At 53.6% G+C, this 18,559-nt stretch overlaps 7 protein-coding genes across 7 annotated transcripts; 3 read left to right on the plus strand and 4 right to left on the minus strand.

The window, feature by feature from the left end:
- The first annotated feature begins 744 nt into the window (after window positions 1-744).
- Window positions 745-4,701, plus strand: CONPUDRAFT_138776 (uncharacterized protein). The gene is made up of 16 exons (XM_007773372.1): window positions 745-1,131; window positions 1,184-1,247; window positions 1,303-1,356; window positions 1,420-1,463; window positions 1,526-1,746; window positions 1,806-1,855; window positions 1,914-2,021; window positions 2,103-3,480; window positions 3,542-3,594; window positions 3,654-3,702; window positions 3,763-3,771; window positions 3,834-3,970; window positions 4,032-4,043; window positions 4,098-4,163; window positions 4,217-4,308; window positions 4,393-4,701. The coding sequence occupies exons 1-16, from the start codon at window positions 838-840 to the stop codon at window positions 4,498-4,500; spliced, it is 2,739 nt and encodes a 912-aa protein (XP_007771562.1). The 5' UTR covers window positions 745-837; the 3' UTR covers window positions 4,501-4,701.
- A 592-nt stretch (window positions 4,702-5,293) lies between these two features.
- CONPUDRAFT_83920 (uncharacterized protein) lies at window positions 5,294-7,037 on the plus strand. The gene is made up of 9 exons (XM_007773373.1): window positions 5,294-5,529; window positions 5,597-5,662; window positions 5,721-5,808; window positions 5,871-5,964; window positions 6,024-6,363; window positions 6,420-6,475; window positions 6,535-6,581; window positions 6,647-6,884; window positions 6,957-7,037. The coding sequence occupies exons 1-9, from the start codon at window positions 5,306-5,308 to the stop codon at window positions 7,019-7,021; spliced, it is 1,218 nt and encodes a 405-aa protein (XP_007771563.1). The 5' UTR covers window positions 5,294-5,305; the 3' UTR covers window positions 7,022-7,037.
- An 892-nt stretch (window positions 7,038-7,929) lies between these two features.
- CONPUDRAFT_138778 (uncharacterized protein) lies at window positions 7,930-10,073 on the plus strand. The gene is made up of 14 exons (XM_007773374.1): window positions 7,930-8,099; window positions 8,152-8,237; window positions 8,291-8,323; window positions 8,383-8,402; window positions 8,459-8,473; window positions 8,525-8,563; window positions 8,611-8,639; window positions 8,698-8,708; window positions 8,760-8,795; window positions 8,971-9,030; window positions 9,080-9,220; window positions 9,279-9,510; window positions 9,567-9,636; window positions 9,699-10,073. The coding sequence occupies exons 2-14, from the start codon at window positions 8,153-8,155 to the stop codon at window positions 9,900-9,902; spliced, it is 975 nt and encodes a 324-aa protein (XP_007771564.1). The 5' UTR covers window positions 7,930-8,099; window position 8,152; the 3' UTR covers window positions 9,903-10,073.
- Window positions 10,074-10,173: 100 nt separating this feature from the next.
- On the minus strand, window positions 10,174-12,013 carry CONPUDRAFT_167541 (uncharacterized protein). Its single transcript, XM_007773375.1, has 3 exons — window positions 11,752-12,013; window positions 11,003-11,685; window positions 10,174-10,423 (listed from the first exon to the last, which is right to left on the minus strand). Exons 1-3 carry the CDS (start codon window positions 11,968-11,970, stop codon window positions 10,258-10,260), a joined length of 1,068 nt encoding a protein of 355 aa, XP_007771565.1. The 5' UTR covers window positions 11,971-12,013; the 3' UTR covers window positions 10,174-10,257.
- Window positions 12,014-12,430: 417 nt separating this feature from the next.
- Window positions 12,431-14,212, minus strand: CONPUDRAFT_167542 (uncharacterized protein; the record flags this gene model as incomplete). The annotated part of the gene is made up of 2 exons (XM_007773376.1): window positions 12,431-13,953; window positions 14,003-14,212. 2 exons carry the CDS (start codon window positions 14,210-14,212, stop codon window positions 12,529-12,531), a joined length of 1,635 nt encoding a protein of 544 aa, XP_007771566.1. The 3' UTR covers window positions 12,431-12,528.
- Window positions 14,213-14,416: 204 nt separating this feature from the next.
- On the minus strand, window positions 14,417-16,150 carry CONPUDRAFT_167543 (uncharacterized protein; the record flags this gene model as incomplete). The annotated part of the gene is made up of 2 exons (XM_007773377.1): window positions 14,417-15,892; window positions 15,944-16,150. The coding sequence occupies 2 exons, from the start codon at window positions 16,148-16,150 to the stop codon at window positions 14,417-14,419; spliced, it is 1,683 nt and encodes a 560-aa protein (XP_007771567.1).
- A 281-nt stretch (window positions 16,151-16,431) lies between these two features.
- Window positions 16,432-18,190, minus strand: CONPUDRAFT_156532 (uncharacterized protein; the record flags this gene model as incomplete). The annotated part of the gene is made up of 2 exons (XM_007773378.1): window positions 16,432-17,925; window positions 17,975-18,190. 2 exons carry the CDS (start codon window positions 18,188-18,190, stop codon window positions 16,432-16,434), a joined length of 1,710 nt encoding a protein of 569 aa, XP_007771568.1.
- Window positions 18,191-18,559: the final 369 nt, after the last annotated feature.

The raw sequence follows: 18,559 nt of genomic DNA on the forward strand, positions 1-18,559 counted from the left end.
AAATTTCATCGATGCATGCCATCATGAGCATATGGGCACGTCCTCGAGCTAACACCGAGCATATGCTGTCCAGGCCCGGAACGTCTCAAGCGCCCATCCCGTTCGATGAAACCGTGCGATCCACGCAGAGAAAGCTCCGAGTCAGAAGAGCAAGGGCCGGTGCGCTACTTGTTGGCGTCCGTCGTGGTACCCATTATGGCGGATCGATTTTGCCTCCATAGAGACAAAGATGGACGGGAATGGACGCATGACGTCTAAGTTGCCATTGGCCGCGTCTCAGATCCAGATTTTGACCTGGTTGTATGCGCGTAGAGCTAAACGCGTAATAGATGAAAAACATGTGAGAAATGAGACAGGGCAGACGCTCGATGAGAGACGGCGATTGCGAGTATCCACAAGGATGGGTTACTTGTCTTGCATTTCTCCGAATCAATTCTTGAGGATTAGGTTTGTATGGACCGTGTTAGCTCCCTGGCAAAGGCCGAGTGCGGTGTTGAGCGGGGTGGGACCTGATGGCAAAAACGGCGAATGGAGGTTATGGACATGGCGGGCCGGAGGTGTGTAATGAGTGCGCTGGCAGAGATGGCCATGTCGATATCGATTGTGCAGCATAAAGTGCTCTAGTCTCAGGTGGATTGCGCGAAAAGTGCTGTTCGACGAAATGGAGGGACTGGCGCAGTCAGAAGCGCAGGTCGGCAAGGACCGACTCACCTCATAAACTGCTTCTTTCGTCACTCCTGTGCTCGTCTACCAAGTCAACCTCCAGCTTCAACAACACGCTCGCTCTCTACCTGCGTCTCTTTCTGCGGCATAAACCAGTCTTCTCGCTTGCTCGCTATGAGCAGCCCACAAGGCAGCCCGAATACCCCAAGGCGGGTCTTTGGCGCCACGGATCTCTTGGGCGTGGACGATGCACCGGATGTGTCCCCCGACCGCAGACGCGTCTCTGGAGGAGGACGTAGTCTTCGTCGTCCAAGCTTCATTGGCCGCTGGAGGAGCAGTATTTCTGGATCTTCAGACGGTGGCGACGGCACCAAATCGATTGACAAACCCCCCATCCCAACCGCCATCCAATCCTCAGAAACGTATTCGACTCCTTTGCCCACCCTTTCCATGACTGTCTTATCCATCGTGCGTTATTTCCCATTCAGATGCATTTCAATACCAACAGTACCCATTGTAGACTATGCTTGGAGAGTTCTTGTCCGCCAACGTATCAATGCCCTTCCTCCTCCTTATGGTCAAAGGTCCGTCCAGTTCCCGTGATCACACGACCAGCACTCAACAGTGAACTTCAAATAGGATTTGGCACTCTTCACGATGAGGCGGAGATAGCGTTCTGGACGGGCATTCTTGGTACGTCATCACATACTTCTCGGTCACCTTCCAAAACCTGACGCGGACGTGCTGCGCGCGCAGTCTCCACCTTCTTCCTCACCCAGTTCTTGACGTCTTTGCTATGGGTCCGTCCGTCACCTGCATGTCATCTGAGACCACGCTAATCATTAGTTTCTGCCTCTATCAGGCCACTGCAGCAGACCGGCACGGCCAGCGAAACGTTCTCACCTTGTCCTTATTTGGAAGCGCAGTGACCGTCCTTCTCTTCGGCACTGCGACGACGCTGAAGCAGGCCATCGTCATCCGGCTTCTTCAAGGCATCTTCTCGGGCGCCGTTGGAGTTGCGAGAGGTTGTGTTACTTCTATCACCGACACCAGCAATGAAGGAAGAGCTTACGCGATTATGGGGTGAGCAATCAATCTCCAGATCTGCGCTTATGCGACAGCTGAACGTGACATTGCTACAGTTTCTGCTGGGGCATTGGTGGTGTCGCGGGAGCTATCATCGGTGGGAGCTGTGAGTTCTCGCTCCTATTGTCGCACTTTCACCTCAGCCCTGATGTCCCGCCCTCCAGTTGAGTCGCCTGCCCAGAAGTGGCCGCAGGTTTTTGAGAAGTATGAGCTATTCGTCAAGTACCCTTACCTCCTGCCCTGTGCGGTCGCCGGACTCATTACACTTACTGGTGGGTCAAGCTTTTACTTTACGATTATTCTAGAGCTTACCCAACTCACCCCAAAAAACCTTGTGCGCACAATCACCCTAGGCTCTTTCTTATCCCTGTTCCTCGCGCGCGACGGCGGCCCGCGCGGCGGCGCAATCCAGCTCCCGCCAGAAAAACTCTCCCCCGACCGGCCGGAGCCCATCCCGGAGGAAGAGGAAGAGGAGGACGTCCTCGGAACGCCTGACCTCGAGGCCATGTCGTCTAACCAGGGGCGCAACAATTCGCTCACAGGCTCGCTCAGGCGCACGCTCGCGAACCGCTTGTCCAATTATTTCCCGCGCACGGATAGCATGCAATCAGGACATTCGGAGGCGCCGTCACAGTCCGTCCCGCTGTCGGCGTCGCCCCGCGTCTCGCGCACGAGCCGCGCAGACGGCTCCGCATACGGGTACACGGGTCCGCGTGGGCGCGGGGTTAGTGGATCGTTTGGTTTTGGTGGGCCGAGGCGCGTGAGCGTTGCGAGTTCGCTGAGGCGGCGGAGGGGCAGTGGGGTGGAGGGAAGCTATACTGTCTCGGGGTCGTTCTCGGAGAGCGCGGCGGACCTCAATTTCGCACAGCGGTTGTTGCTCGCGAACGAGAACGCGGTGACGAACATTGCGGATCTGTGGGTCGCCGCCGCGATGAACGTGGACGCCGAGGACCCGTTTGAAAATGAGTCGGATATCGAGGAGGACATTGCACGTCTACGGCGCCCCGAGGACGGCGGCGAGCCATCTGGCTCGTTCGCGGGCGACGACGAGTCGTACCGCGATTACCCCGATGTGGAGCACGCCGCGGAATACTCAGACGCAGGCACAGCGCGCGCCGACGCCGATGAAGCGACGGACGACATCAACTCGATCACCTCGACCCCGGTCGCGCGGCGCACGATGGTCTCGCCCTCGCCGCACCTGCCGGCCTCCCCACGCATCGGCACGCGCGCGTCGATGGTCACGTTCGCAGCGGACCCGCCGCGCCGCGCGTCGTCCGCGCTCCGGCGCATGCCGAGCGCGACACCGTCGATCTTCTCGCATGCGGGCGTGCGCACGCCCAGCGCGGTGCTCGATGCGCAGGCGCGGGCTGAGGAGGGCGTGGCCGCTATCGATCTCGGGCCTAATCCGCCGTTTTCTGAAGGTGCACATGGCCACGGCCAGGCTTCCGGCTCCGGCTCGGGATCGGGGCTGGGAGGAGTTGGCCTCGGCATCGTCGCGGGCGGCATTGCGGCTGCTGCGCCCGGTACGCAGGCGGCGCGGCGCACGGCGAGTGGGGTGTCGATGGTGCGCACGAGCACGATGGATGCGATTATGGAGGGGGGGAGAGAGCAGGAGGCGCAGCCGCCGTCGCTGATGTCGCAGCTGCCTATGCTGGTTATTGTGCAGTATGGGCTGCTGGCGCTGCACAGTACGACGCATGATCAGGTGTTTTTGTCGTATCTTGTCTCGTGAGTTTCCAGTTGCGTCTTTGCAGGGGTGGAGAATGGGAGCTGACGTGTGTGCGAATAGGGACTATGGGTCGGGAGGGTTGAACCTCAATCCGGGGCATTTCTCTCAGCTGAGTATGTCGTGAATGGCTTGTTCTTCTGTAGATGGGCGCTAATGAGGGTTCGGTTCTCAGTCGCGTTGATGTGTCTCGCTCAAATCGTGTATCAATTCTATCTCTATCCGTGCGTCCTACCCTACCTTCTTGCTTCCCGTGTCTTGGCTGACGTTTTCCTGCCTTGCAGAAACATTGGGTACGCCTTTGTCTTGTCCTCTTGCTCCTCCGCTCCTTCTCATGATGGATGGCATTGCACAGCCCTCCTCGTGGTCGCTTCTCTCACCTGACAATGTTCCGCATCGGGTCGTTTCTCTTCATCCCAGCCTATGTGACCGTCACGATGTATCGTGTCTTTGCGAGCCCGAACAATGATGGGAACTTTATCCTCATGAGTGGTGCGTTTTTCACTGCCCCGTCAGTATGTATATAGCGGCTAATCTATATACGTCTGGCCAGCCCTCGCCGTTAGCACGTAGGTCGATGGCGTTTGAGCCATTGCATGATGTCTGACGAGAATGTTGTGCAGGGCGATTCGATACTGCGGGAACACGTTTGCTTACACCGCTGTGTCGATACTGTTGAACTATAGTGAGTCCCCAATCGAAGTCCGTGAAGATAAGTAGCTGACTCTTTCGCTCAAGTGACACCGCCGCACGTCGTCGGCTTCGCCAACGGCGTCGCGCAGAGTATCGTCAGTCTCGCGCGGTGCTTTGGGCCCATTGTCGGAGGATACGTGAGTCCCGCCCAATCCCTTCTTGATGTAGCGGCTTGCTCATGTGTCATCCCTCGCTTCCTTGGGTTGTATATGGTGTGATAGCTCTGGGCCGCCAGCACGCAGGACAACCCCGCAGGGTACCCGATCGGTTTCTTTGCGTGCGCCGCGTTCTGCGCGTTGGCCATCGCACACAGTTTCTTCATCCGCTAGAGTTGCATGGCTGTTCGCATTTACTGTAAATACCCCTCGAGGTTTTTGTTTCGTTTTCAAACCAGCATCTTTACGAGTTTCATGACTTGAATTACCAGTTGTGGCAAGGACGATCGATTGATTCTGTATATAATGTAGAGTTCGAGTACACCTGGTGATATTGATATGTAGATTTCTCGACATAACATCCTTGGTTCTGGCGCTATGTTTGTTACAGTAGCCGTAGTTAAGGCAAGCTTCAGCAGTCTTTGTCTTCACGCCAGAAAGAAGGGTTGGTTTCGCTGTGAAGAGAACCGGTAACGTGTCTGGTTGTCGGAGAAATGTCGAGAAGGCACATTTAGTAGGCGAAAGCCAGGGATGAATTGAAGAGAGCCCATCAGACGAAAGCAGGCATTCTACGACATTTGCCCCGTCGATGACATTGACACAAGATGCTGTAGAATGCTGTAGCTTCTCGGTGGCTATATGTTGAACGGCGCGACCTAACAAGTCCCCAGGCGGGCCACATGGCTAGCACTTGTCGTTCACCGTCATTGCCACTGACATTTCGGACATCTAAATCCCGGCCTTGACTTTGTCCTTCAGAAATCTGATAGGATTCGATTGACACTGGACCACAGCCTTGATGTCCTATATAACTGTTGTTCTGCCACACTCGAGATGCGCCAAGCGTCGAGAACGGGTCTCGTCGCTCAACCCACTAGGCTCGTCCTCCGCATAGCCTACTGCTAGAAGACAAGACCTCGGCCTCAACTTGAAGACTTGACCCGATCTCCTTCATCCCCCTCTCTCCAACAATACCTGGATGTCGACCGTCGACGCGATTCGGAACGGCGCGGCGCGTCACGATGAGCTCATCCGCCAGATTGGCGAACTGGATCACGCACCCCCAGCGCTGCAGGCCCAGCAGGAGCACGTCGCCGGGCTCGAGACGCGCCTCTGCAACGTCAAGATCAACATCGCGAAGTTCGAGAAGAAAACGGAGAGGGAGAAGAAGGAGCACAGGGATGTCAAGGATAGTATTGTCAGGTAAGTTCATGGGTTAGTGCTCTTCGTACACCGGAAGTGATGAGGTATGGTTTTTTGTAATGTGCAGGAAGCTCACCTATCGTATGACTGGCAAGGGCGATAAGTTCAAGGAGCGCATTACGAAGGAGGAAAAGTGCGTTGTCTGTCTGTCTTTGGACCATTCGAAGGGCATCATGCTAAACGGATTCAAGGGAGTTCGCCGACGCACTGGCCAAAGAGATGCGGGCGAAGGATTGGGCGGAGACGCTCCAAGGCATGTTGGATGAAGCGATTAAGGTGGTACGTAGGCTCATCCTCTGATCGCCTTGCCATTGGCTCGGCCGAGCTGACGTTGATTTTAGATGCAAGACCTCGCTGCCAAAACGGCCCACCATACGGAGCTCAAATCACAGCTCGACCAGTTGTACAGCTCCATCTTTGACGGTCCCACCTCCGGTACGTTTCCCTCCCATCATCTCCTCCGCCATCTCAGCCCTTTCTGATGGCGCTGACAGAATTCCCAATGGACGACCAACTTGAGCGCACGCTTTTACAAGCTCAGCAGCAGCATGACCAGATCCAGCAGCGGCTTAACAAAGAATCTCAAGTCGTCGACCTCCTGCAGCGCGCGGACGACTGCTGCAGTAGAGCAGAGGTGCAGATGAAGGAGGCGCTGGATTACTCGACATGGGACATGTTCGGCGGTGGGGTGTGCGCAGACATGGCGGAGCGCAACGCGCTCAACGCCGCGATGAGCCTCGCGGCGCAGGCGGAGATGATGGTGCACCAGGCGTCGATGCAGGCGAACAAGCCTGGAGATGTGCAGCTTGTGCCGGCGCTGCAGTTGCCGCAGATGTGAGTGGGATTCGTTACTTGTTTCAGCCAGGATAGATGCTGAATGTATTCAACAGCTCGTCGTTTGGAGATGTACTGTTCGACAATATCATCACCGATATGAATGCTCATGGTCCGCTCGGCTCTCTCGACCTGTCTATGATAACATGAACTGACCTTTACGGGGTATAGATAAAATAGAAAAGTCGGCAGCCCAGCTCCGAGCCGCCCACGAAATGGTAAACCCTCTTCTACCCAACATTCTCCTCCACCGCTCATCCACGCATGCACGCGCTCCTGCCAGGTCAAAGCACAGCTCGCCAGTGCACGCGCCCGCGCCGACGCGGTTGGCAACGACCTCGTGCAGGCATCAGACAAGCTTTCGAGTGCACGCACCGAGCTCGCGGCTTACCGCAAGAACATAATCGCCCATGTCGCCCACGGCAATGACAACAGCGCGAACGCTCAGCCCGCACCGCGGTATGCACCTCCACCCTACCTGCCTGCGGGCGAACCGATACCTATCTCGGAGGGACCGTCTTGTGAGTCGTGTTTGTTTGCTTTCTTTCGATCTTGTAGAGGGGAAACTAACGAAGTACCTGCGATCTCCCTAGTAGGAAACCGATATGCTGCGCATCCGGCATGCGCTGGGGCGGGTGAAACTTCGCCAGGATCGTGAGCGCCATTTTTTGCAAGTTGAGTTGGGCGCAGGCATCATAGCCGCAATGTTCCCGATACAAAGTCACGATCTCATGATCAGTTATAGCGGCTCACTCATTCTGCATCTGATACTGTACCCCTCTGCGATCGGCTTTCATCCCGAATGATCATAATCAATGTTACCCGGTTCAGGGTTGCAATGGAATATTTCGGCCCGTGAAACATGTATTGTATTCGCAACATTCCAGACAAAGTATTCAGGCACGAGAACATTGATGCTGACACAAAGAACATTTTCTTGTATAGGTTTGGAGGCGCGTATATAGCGTCTGTTGAGCGCCTGTGATTATGTCTCCGGACTTCCCTGACGCACGTTCGTTCCAACCAATTGAGTTTCTGGCTTTGCGATTTGCACGTGATCGGCGGGTTCTGCCGCATCAACTCCTTCATTTTGTATCTTCTCACGACTCTAATCCGAACATATTTCCATACGCTACCGCCTAGTGCATTCCTGGAGAAAACTAGTTAGTAGGGTGTGTTAGACTTGTGATCAATTCCCAAAGTTCACTCAGTCTTGCATTAGTATGTGACTAGCGTACTGAAGGTTGAGATCGATGAGATGGGGTGTCGAGGTCTTTGGAGTCTGGGCAGCACTCTGGACTCCGCGTGGCTGACAGCTGTCCTGCACCTGACTGATGCCGACAGCTGGAAGATGTTCGAAGGGCACAATCACCATGCGACTCGGCCGCGAAAAGAGGGGAGAAGCAGGAGGAGGCCCGATAAAGCCTCCATCAGCCCCGATCGGGCACCATCATGCAGGGTCGGCTTCGCTATCAACGTAGTCGTGGCGTTTTGAGGGGCGTAGCGCCCCTTTTCGAGGCAAAAGCATCCACCGATTAACCTTTCGCAGCACATGTTGACTAAATAGTTTTCGCTCCCGGTGTCACGCTCCGCGACGTGCGACGTGTTGAGGGAATATACATAGAGAGCGCGGGGTCGGGGCTTCCTCGGTTCACCCCCCCATCCTTCCCTTCACAGTCCCTCGTTCGCCAGCACGTAGCCTTCGCCAGCGGGAGTAGCGTCGTTCAGTCACATCGGTGAGCAGGAGCCGACCTACCCTTGAAGGACCTCGTACTCAACTCCGGAGAGGATGTATCGCGATGTTGCGGGAGCCGTGGTGAGGAGAGATTTGTCGATGTCCGTTCGGAGAGACGAGACGGCGGAGAACTACTACGGTGAGTCGCGCAGCTCAAACCGTCCGTCTTCCTTTATCTAACACTTCTCGCAGTGGTGGGGATGGTGCTGGTGACTTATGACTGGTGTGAGTATCGTTTGCGTGGATGTACAACTTCCCTAATGACAGCAATGTCTACTCTCAAGTGTTGAACTTTTCAACCGAGGTTAGCCATCCATGTCCAATATGTCGTAGTATCTTTCGCTCAACTCTAGCTCCCAGGTCGATGTTGTATGGGTAGGCGAGGCTTCTGGTGGTGCATTCTGATGTCGCTGACGCTTCACTCAGCGGAGACGGTTTTCCCTCGCCTCTGTGCTTTACCTCTTAGTGAGTCGCCATCCTTGTTTTAACTAGTCGGTTTTAATTAGATGTAGTTGCGATATATGTCCCTGGCGTTGATGCCGTACGTCTTCCTTTTACTATATATATTCGCGATCATGAAGCTTATCGCTCGCGCTCAGGATACACGCCGGTATGCAAGTTATCCGTTCTTTCTAAGGTGGCTCCTGATGTTTTATGGCAGTTTGGGGCTACAACTTGGCGGTGACGGATGAGGTGAGTCATCAGGCACACAAATACCGCATTCTCAAAGTAGAATACTGACTGGGGAATCGTCACGGCAGTGGTGAGTCCTTCCGTCGCTGTAAGGTCTGGCACATGAACTGACATTAATTGTTAAGGTGTACGTTTTCTTGTGTGATATGCGAAAGTTCTTCCTCATCCACCGGCCACAGGTCTCAACGTGAACATGGCCAACTGGCTTCTAACAACTTTGTGCATTCCGTGCATTCAAGGTAGAGCGTCTGAATCTCGTGCTATGATCGATTGTTGATTATGATCAAGGCATCATGCTGATACGCGTCCGCGCTGTTTATGGGCCGTCACGCTGGGTGCACAAGGTTTTGATAGCCGCGTTCGTCATCGAACAGTTGGTAGTCCAAATCATAGCGTTCATGACGTACCACCCTGGACCCAATACCTTCGGTGCTCATATCCATCCTCCATAAGGCCGATTTGCTTGTCTGACCTGCTTGGCGTACAGGTATCGAGTCTGACCTTCATGGCTATCACAACTGCAACACGCAGTTTGCGCTCCAGAACGAATATTTCGCACTGTGGTGCTTTGTGCAGCTTGCCTTCGAGGCGATGATGGCCTCCGTGTCGCTGTACACCCTGTACCAGCACATGCGTGAGATCCGTGCTTCGTATCGCAGGTGGAACTGGAACGACTTATTCGTCGTCATGGTCCGCGAGCACACCTTTTGCTTCCTCTTGTGAGTGAAGGCGGGGTTGTATTGCCTAGGGTAGAGGACTCACATAGCATGCTCAGATACATCATCTGGGGTACCCTTAACGGCGTTTCGAAACTGCCCATCCATCATCCTTACACAACGCCATGGGTGCGCACTACACCATTTCCGCCTCTTTCTCCGTTCTCACTGAAATGTGCTCCGTTGTTCAGGAAGGATACATCGAGGCGGAGCTCTTCAACTCGTTTAACTTCGTGCTGTCGTACATCCAACAGTACGTTCTCGTACCGCACCTCGTCCTCGACATTCGCCAGCGGTGCGCGACGTCGGATCTTACCACGCTCAACATCGAGCTTCCCACTCTTCAGTTCTCCAGTGCGAATCGAACAAGGTCATCTGTTGCCTCGAATGCCTGAAGCCACACGGGATGCGCACATGCACAAGTATTCTCTGTTTCACTATCATCGTCCCCTGGAAAATAGACATGTTGGTTATATAGTGTACGGTAGTCGCAGCTGTAGAACAAAATGGGTGATATACTTGGGACAGGTCAATGCGTGGACGATGACCACGTCCGCCCATTCACGCCTCGTAATATTATAGGTGTGGAAGAAATATTCAGGATATATACTTGTTCCATGGTCGTACTCAGTAGCGAATCCCTCCATATCTGCAAAAGTTGCTCCGAATTGATTTGGTGATTCATGGTGTCAGCGTGCAGGGCGACGTTAGACATGCGGATTTCCCCTGGGGCCAGTATTCCGCCAAGTATCATGGACATACAAGGCGGCCGCCCAGCCAGAGGTTTTCGAGGCCGGGCCAGGCGGTCATCATCGCGGCGAGATCATCATCTGAGAAGTCAACCTGGCAATCCCACCTCGGAATATTGATCTCCTTCAGCCGGTGCAGCCGAAACAAGGGCGTCAATGTTTTCATGCTGGTAGGCACATCAGACGCCGTACAACAGTGCAGCTCCAGTCGCTCGAGAACTGGAAAGCCACGAGAGATCATTGTAATGAGCGCAATGAGATCTTGACCGTGTGATATGTCGAGGGATAGAAATTTGAGCCCCGAGGGTGTTGGGAATATGGTGGATGTATCATCTCCGGGATCGAAATGCTCCGAGATGTTGACTCCAATTATAAGACGAGTCAAGAGAGGGAAACTTTGAGAAAATTGCCATAAAGTCTCGGGGGCTATGGAAGCCATTACATGCAAGCGGAACTCTAACTCCTCGAGTAAAGGAAGGGATCGTGCTATTTCCCAGACGTCAGCTGAGGAAAGTGAAATTCCGAGGTCTGAGCAGCGCAAGGAGAAGCTTGTCAATGACTGTAGAGAAAAAAGCGGGCGAAGGATATCAATGGTAATAAAAACTCCATCATCATCCAAGGGGACGCCCCCATCACCGTCTCCTTTAAACGAGAGATTTTTCAAGTGCTGAGGATGTCCCTGGGACAAACATGAAAAAACCTCTTCCATCTGTCTGGGCGAGAGACTCAAGCTCAGATTGGCTAACACAACCGTTTCCGGGATGGTCTCTAGACTATACAGGAAATCAATGGCGTTGTCGTTAAGATCCCTAAAGTTCACTTGAACAAGATCAAGAACGCGAAGAGCAGGAAATTGAAGCATGGTCGGATAGGGAAGCACAATTTCTTTCTCCCATAGGGATAAGTATTCAAGGCCTGGTAGTTGCGAGACGGCGAGGAGAGCGTCGTTTTCAAGATCGGGACATTTCAGGTACTCGAGTAGACGGAGCTGTTCTACAGCACGAGAAAGTGGTGTAACCATTGGATACTCGGGGTGCCCGTCTGATATGATCCAGTACCTAGTGTCCCTGGGCGGAGTGACCGCCAGTGACTTTAAGCGCGGACTCCGCTCTGGTAACAGCCTCCAAAATTCAGGATCGACGCCTTCGCTGAACTCCAATGTTAATGCGGAGGAATTTGGGAAAAAGAAGTCGCAGTGAAGTTGAAGGCTCCATGAAGCTGGACCACTAGTGCTGTTGATGCCATCGACGACGAGACTACGAAGCTTAGGGAAAACCTGCTCAATGGTAGATGATGATGACCAAAGTCTCCGGATAGCATGTTCGGTTATGCGCCATTCAGACAACACTGAGAGATGAAGGACACGGACACGGGTAGTGTAGCTCATGGCGTGCATCCAATCGTCGCCCGTGGTGAGACCCACGTCGGCCTATTCAGTGCCGAAATCAGATGTCAGCGTTGACGATAAAGGGTCCTACGCAGATGAAATACCTACAACCACACAGGTTCTCCATAGGTTCACCTCCATGACAGGCTTCAAGACTTTGATCAGGCAAATAAGCTCGATAGGTTCAAGGTCGCCTGACCAAAGACAGTCGAGCGCGGGCTCTTTCAACGTCTTGCATGTCCTGGCAAGTGCCGCCAACGACTTCACTGTAGACATCTGTGAGCAGAAGACCTGTTGGATCTCTGCTATCTGGAGTGCAGCGTGCATGGCCACGAAGGAGAATTGTCTGCGGATGATTGGATTTGATGGCTCCGGACGGGCTGTGGAAAGAAAACAGAGAACGCGCGGACTGTACCACATTTGAGCGGAGTCTGAATGCGAATGCGTGAACAACTGCGTCAAACGTTCGACCATCCAAGCAGCGATGATTCAGACTCGAGGCATGGAAACATCTCATGGATGGGATATACCAAGATGATTTTACCTTCAGTGGTATCAACAAAAGATATTCGAACGCAGGTGACGCGGCAGTGGGGTACGTGATTCCAGGGCAGGTCCAGCCTGAGAGAATGCGCTGCAGACAAGAGCAACTTGAATGTGTCCTTCAAGGCTGGATGTGCTCGGAGACTCGAGAGCGATGCGAAGGATGCATATGGTTTCACTGATGAGTAGGAAGCAACGCGCGGGGTGTTAGCGTTGCACCAGTACTGCGCGTACATTGGATGGAGTCAAGGAATGGGTATTGTAGTTGACGTATAAGCTGCCAGTTCGCGTTGAACTAGTGTACGATATCATACAAACAATCTAGAATATTCAGCTATAGTCTTACACTCCGCACAACTGCGGATTTCCTGTCCACCGAGCTTTCTCCTGCCTCCTGACCTGACGCATGATCCTAATCATCGCCCACACCTGGTCCCATCGTCGAGTCTGCTGAACGCTCTCGTCATCTGGCCAGATTTCAAGCTCGGACCAGGCATCGACGGAACCCTCGTTAGGGAACTGATCTGACAGAAGAGCCGCGACCATGACCATGTTGGATGCGCTGATGCGGGAGTCCGTCAAACTAAGGGGAAAATCGCCAGATCCGAGGCGGACGTTGTTGGGTGTAGACGCGTCCGCGGCGGCCTTGAGATCCACCTCGGTCAGAGGTGAAGTCTCAAAGTCAAGCGCAATAGCAAGTCTATCTAGATCAGCGAGGCGACCAAGGAGCTCAATGAGCCCATGCAAAGTGACGCGTGAGCGACAACGCCAACCCGAGCATGCATTGATCAACAGACGCTGGATTTTCGGCCAAGCGCTGGCCATCCCAGCGAGATCGTTGTCGTCAAGAAGCACAGAGCGATCCGTGTGTATGTCCACAGATATCAGGTTTCTGAAACAAAACAGTGGTTCGATCATTGCGCCCGTTAGAATAAATTGAGGCGATCCCTGCCCCGATGGGTCGTCTCTTTCCACGAGACTTAGGGAAGCCAGAGACTTTGTACAGCAGTGGTTCGAGAGCGCCTTTGTGAGTTCAGCTATTGCCCGCTCTTCGGAGTGTTCCCCAGAGGCAGTGAGGCTGCGGGGCGAAGTTCTCATCTTCTTGAAGAAGTTTGCAATGCTAGTCAGAGAGCGTCCCCGCGAGCATTCCAAGAAGAACGAATCAATAGCGGGGAAAGCAGGGTTCACGAATTGAGTGCCGTGCGGATTGTGATCCCCGAGGTGAGTCTGAAGCGATTGGAGGGTAGGCGATCCCGAAAGGTGCTGTAACGCTGCGTCGTCGAGGGCAGGACAGTTGACCGACTTTGGGCCATCCCAGGAGCATATAGTATTCGAGAATGTACGGAGGACTTGTGGATGATGCCAGCCATTGCCGGGGCTGTACCACCTAAAGTGACGCAGCGAAGGACAAAGCTCCTTAACCAATGTGACACGGCTCAAAAGGTGTGCATCCAAGGATATGTCGTCCGTGCGGACGTCCAGGCGGATCAGCGACGGACCAAGTAGGGAGCGTAGAAATGGCAACGCTTTCTGGACCAATGGATCCGCCCACGTCAACTCCCGAAGTTTGGGAAAGGGGCGTGAAACTGGAGCCCACGAAAGAACGTTGAGCATTTCGGGTTCGATTTTCTGTCCGATTTGAACGCGCTCCCCTTCCACGTCGGCCCACCAGATCGGAGCCACGGCTTTAATGGTAACAACACGCCGGGCATACTTTAACAGGGTGTTCCAGTCGGCGACGACGAAGGCACGCTTCAGTGTGTAGATCTGTGCAGTTATGAATACAATGTGTATGAACGATTTGGAGAACACGTACTGCAGACCCTTTCTCGACCGTAGCTCCTACTAGATCGGATGGAAGACAGCGCAACAGCGGGGCAATCGATTCCAGGATTGACCAAAGAACGTCTAGGGAAGGTTCGCTGAACGAGCGGCAGACGCGAGCGAGAGTTGAGAGATCCTTGTCGGATGGCACGTGGCGTGCTATGCTGAGTATCATCTCGTTAATCAGGAGGACACGGTGCATGGGTGGTATGAACGGAGAGCGGGTGGACGGTGACAAAGGGAGACGTTCAGGTTCTGAGAGGGAAGAAGTCAACCACCACACGAGACCGCGATGTGATTTAAGGTTTGGGCCACCAGCCTTTGACGTCGCCATATACAGCGTTGGTATGTGATGCTACACCGACCGGGCGCGGTGGAATGTCCCGCGCTTCTACCATTCGCGTCATCACTCCTCGACATCGTCGCTTTCCTCCGAGTCAGCGTCCAGATCCGCCTTCCCTGTCCACCGTGCCTTCTCCTGTCTCCTGACGTGAAACATGACCTTCATCGCGTCCTCCACCTGCGTCCACCTCTCCTCATACACCGCCACCTTCTCCTTTCCATCGTCTTCATCTGCGTCCTGACCACTCACTCTCATTCCACGATTCTTCCAGAAATCAAAGTGTCGCACGTAGGGGAAAAGGTCCGATAGAAACGCAGCGACGACGAGAACATCCTCCCTTCTTATCCTCGAGTCCAGCAAGTCCAACGCAAAATCATCGTGCAGATAGCGAATTCCCTTGCGGTTTGTCTTTTGCCCAACCTCGACTTCTCTGGGGGTCAGCCGCTCGTAGTACGCATCTACTGCAATGGAGAGGGATTCAAGGAGCGGGAGCCTGTCAAGGAGGTGAGGGAGAACGCGTAGGGTGACGGCTGGGCGGGTACGCCAACCCATGTCCGTGTTGATCTTGAGGATTCTGAGACCCGGCCAGGCGGTGGCCATCTCGAGGAGATCAGCGTCGGTGAGGGCGACGCTGCGGTACGTGTCAATCTCGAGCTTGTCCATGTTGTATAGGGAGAAAACGGGCCGGATCATGGCACATGTCAGAGATGAGTCTGCGGGTATTTGATGGAGCTCGGTAGGGTTTTCCGCAATCGTGAGCGTGTCGAGTCTGGCAACGTCACAGTGCGTTCCGAGCGCCTCGGTGACCTGGGCAATCGCGTGGGTTTCGATTGTATCTGCGCCCACCCATAGCTCTTCCGGGGAAATCATCGCGCCATTCAACAGGGTTGCAATAGTCGACAGGGGAAGCCCGGGCGGGCTACTCAGCAAAAGTCGCTTGACAGCGGGAAATGTAGGAAGAGCAAGAGAAACGGTGTCTGGAAAGGGGCCGTCGAGAGTGGTGTTGAGTACTCTCAAAGAGTTCGAGGGGGAGAGGTGCTGCAGTGCGGTGCTGTTGAGCACAGGACACCTCAGATACGTAAGGTTGTTCCATTGACAGATTGTGTTTGAGAAGATGCGGGCGTCGTTGTCGTCGTACCTCGCGAACCTACTTGTATCCCATATGAATTGCCTCATCAATGGACACGTCTCCGGGAGGAAGGAGACAAGGCTCATGACTTCCACGCCAAAATTGTCCATGAAGACGTTCAACACAGTGATAGATGGGCCAAGTAAAAAGCGAAATAACGCGACAGTGGGCCGAGCGGAAGGTCCTCGCCATACGAGCGTACGGAGTTTGGGCAAGAGAGGCTGTAAAGTTGGGGGTGAGGAGAGAGTATCGACAATCACCTTGTCCATGATCTCTTCCAGTTTTGTGCGCTTTCCATTGATGATCACGTATGCTCCAGATGTTACGCCTTTGAGAGCCACAACGCGACGAGCATACTTCATGAACGTCTCCCAATCTGTTTCCGTGAGAGGGCGTATAAAGGTGTAGGTCTACATGTAGAGATGAATTTCATTATTCAGTGTATACGAGAAATCACGCACCACGTCCTGAGGATACTGCGTTCGTTCGACGAGATCGGCTGGGAGGCAGCGAAGCAAGGGTAGAAACGAGTCCAAGCTGTACCATAGCACATCAAGTGCCAGATCAGTAAACCCACGGCAGACCCGTGCGAGCGCTGAAAGGTCTTTGTTGGCTGCATGCCACGCAATGTTGAAGACGACCTCGTTGATGAGAAAGACACGGTGCATGGGCGGGAAAGGCTAGGCGACGTCGATCGCGCGCCGACGCGGCGCTCTCGAGAAATTTGAGAAAAGGGGTTATCAGCCTTAAACGGATGTATCTCCTATGTCAGTACTAAACTTCGCATCGGCGTGTTAAACACAAGCCGTCCATGCCTGTCACCGAGATTATCACAAAATTATCAAGGTATCAATATATGCGATACAAAATTATGAATTCGCCGCGCAATAGGCAAACAATGAGACTATTCATCGTGCATGAAGTAGTTATCACCGGTGCACTGTGCACCTCAAGCTGTGGTAACCGCCATACAGCGAACCTTCTCTTGTGCCCTCACACGCTGCAAGATATTCATCATCCCTTCTATCATTCTCCATCGTTGTCGAGGCGCCATGATACCACCACTGCCACTCTTAACTTTCTCTTCCTCGCCATCTTCATCGTCGTCACTACTGTAATCGTTCCAATCATCCTCATCTTCAGCGTCCACCGGAGGAAATTCCATCGTCCAGGCTTCGAATTCATCCAACTGCGGGAATACGTCAGACAGGTACGCCGCGACGTCCATCATGTTAGTAGGAGACACGCGCGAGTCCAGCAGATTAAGGGAGAAATTTGGGGAGGTAACGCGGGGTGCTCCGGGTGGATCCGCCTCAAAATCGATCTCTTTGACGGGCCCCTCGGCGTTAAACGCGATGGCGAGTTTCTGCAGAGACGGGAGACGCGTGACAAGACCGCGCAAGACATGCATGGTGACACGTGGACATGTACGCCAGCCGGCGCTTTCATTGATGCTGAGGACTGCCAGCTTCGGGAGTGCTTCGGCTAACTCGAGAAGGTCACTGCTAGTGAGTAGAATGGTCCGAGCAGACTTAATCTGCAGTTGGGTAAGGTTGCCGAAGCGGAAGACAGGGCGGATCATCGGGCAGGTAAGAAGGATATCGTCGGACTGCGAGAACCGAGTAAGCGTCTCGGTTACTTCTTCTGTGATGTGGAACACTTTAAGAGCTTCCCAATTGCAGCGCTCTGAGACTGCGTCTGTGAGATCAAAAAATGCGCCTTCGGAGCTAGTGTCTGACATGACGTTGAGCATATCGGGACAAAGCATGCTGGTGTTCATCCAGTTGGCGAGAGTTGCAAGTGTTTGACCTGGTGCCAGTGGGCTCCTTAACAGGAAGGCCTTGGGACCGGAGAACGTGGAAGCTATTGTTTTGGGGACCTGGGAGTCTGGTAAGGAGCCACCCACAGTCGCATCGACGTACAGGAGCGTATCGGAGGTGGAAAGGCTCTGCAATGCGTGGGCGCTCAACGTAACTCCGGACAGGTGTATGAGGTGTTTCCATGATACTACGGTGCCGGAGAATGCGCGAACGGCATGATCATCGAAGGGCGCTTTGGTATCCCAGCAAAAGACGCGCATATATGGGCAAGATTCCCCGAGAGTGGCAACTAAGTCTGACGCAGGCTTGTCCAAGACGTTCGTGAAGGCGAGAAAATGAGTGATGGTGGGTCCTATGAGAGTGCGAAGTAGAGGTAGAGCGTGATGATCCGCACTTTTCCATCTTAGCATGCGTAGATTGGGGAATGGCCGGTCAGTCGGGGGTTTTGAGAGAGCGTCAACTACGGAGGCACCAACGATTGGATAGTAATTGGAACGTGTCTTCAGGGAGTTGGCGAGATCAGGTTCGAATTCATCTCTGCTTGAGAGCGAGAAAACGCGACGGGAATACTTTAGGAAAATATCCCAATCGGCAGTGGTGAGGGAGCGCTTGAGAGTATATTTCTATTGGCAGACTGAGCAATAGGTCCAATATAGGTGTTAGAAGTCATACCAGAGTTTGGATTTTCTGCCCTGCTTCAATTGCGAGAACGTCGTCTGGTAGGCACATGAGGAGAGGGAAGAGAGAGTCTAGTGTAGACCACAGAACATCGAGCGAGGGATCGCTAAATGAGCGGCAGACACGTGCAAGAGCTGAGATATCTTTATCATCTTGAACATGACATGCAAGTCTGAGGATGATTTTGTCGTTGAGGAGGGCGGTGTGCATGGCTAGGTGGTTTCTGGCGCTGACTACTGAGCGATTCAACGCGAGCGTGACGCGCGTCAACGCGTTTTCATTCGCGATGTGGCAGACCCTGAGAAGGTTCGCGTGGCAGACAGGGGCTAATATCCACGAAGACGAGCCGTCGCAAAGAAACGACAATTTCCCAAACGATTTACCTAGGGGACGTTCAACGTTCAACAATCAACCGTTACAACAGCTATCATGCTATGAGTATGTAAGCATATATGCCGGTGAGCACATCCAAAAAGTGATTGAATTCAGCCAACGTTGTCTTGAACGTTCTCCAACTCAGAGAATTAATAAAGCGGAATCGAGGCTCGAGCGGCATCGCCAAAGCTCATATTTTCCACT

Source organism: Coniophora puteana (assembly GCF_000271625.1).
Source record: "Coniophora puteana RWD-64-598 SS2 unplaced genomic scaffold CONPUscaffold_10, whole genome shotgun sequence".
NCBI classification, from domain to species: Eukaryota; Fungi; Basidiomycota; class Agaricomycetes; order Boletales; family Coniophoraceae; genus Coniophora; species Coniophora puteana.

What these genes read in the sequence shown, in the direction of transcription:
- CONPUDRAFT_138778 (XM_007773374.1), top strand. Translation starts at nt 8,153, where the DNA reads ATGTATCGCGATGTTGCGGGAGCCGTGGTGAGGAGAGATTTGTCGATG. An exon ending in GTGCATTCCGTGCATTCAAG is followed by an intron (nt 9,031 to 9,079) that starts GTAGAGCGTCTG and finishes ATTATGATCAAG; the next exon opens with GCATCATGCTGATACGCGTC. An exon ending in ATCCTTACACAACGCCATGG is followed by an intron (nt 9,637 to 9,698) that starts GTGCGCACTACA and finishes TCCGTTGTTCAG; the next exon opens with GAAGGATACATCGAGGCGGA.
- CONPUDRAFT_167541 (XM_007773375.1), bottom strand. Translation starts at nt 11,970, where the DNA reads ATGCACGCTGCACTCCAGATAGCAGAGATCCAACAGGTCTTCTGCTCA. An exon ending in TATGGAGAACCTGTGTGGTT is followed by an intron (nt 11,686 to 11,751) that starts GTAGGTATTTCA and finishes GGCACTGAATAG; the next exon opens with GCCGACGTGGGTCTCACCAC. An exon ending in ACCATCCCGGAAACGGTTGT is followed by an intron (nt 10,424 to 11,002) that starts GTTAGCCAATCT and finishes TGTGCCTACCAG; the next exon opens with CATGAAAACATTGACGCCCT.
- CONPUDRAFT_138776 (XM_007773372.1), top strand. Translation starts at nt 838, where the DNA reads ATGAGCAGCCCACAAGGCAGCCCGAATACCCCAAGGCGGGTCTTTGGC. An exon ending in GTTCTGGACGGGCATTCTTG is followed by an intron (nt 1,357 to 1,419) that starts GTACGTCATCAC and finishes CTGCGCGCGCAG; the next exon opens with TCTCCACCTTCTTCCTCACC. An exon ending in GGGGCATTTCTCTCAGCTGA is followed by an intron (nt 3,595 to 3,653) that starts GTATGTCGTGAA and finishes TTCGGTTCTCAG; the next exon opens with TCGCGTTGATGTGTCTCGCT.
- CONPUDRAFT_83920 (XM_007773373.1), top strand. Translation starts at nt 5,306, where the DNA reads ATGTCGACCGTCGACGCGATTCGGAACGGCGCGGCGCGTCACGATGAG. An exon ending in GTCAAGGATAGTATTGTCAG is followed by an intron (nt 5,530 to 5,596) that starts GTAAGTTCATGG and finishes TGTAATGTGCAG; the next exon opens with GAAGCTCACCTATCGTATGA. An exon ending in CACCGATATGAATGCTCATG is followed by an intron (nt 6,476 to 6,534) that starts GTCCGCTCGGCT and finishes TACGGGGTATAG; the next exon opens with ATAAAATAGAAAAGTCGGCA.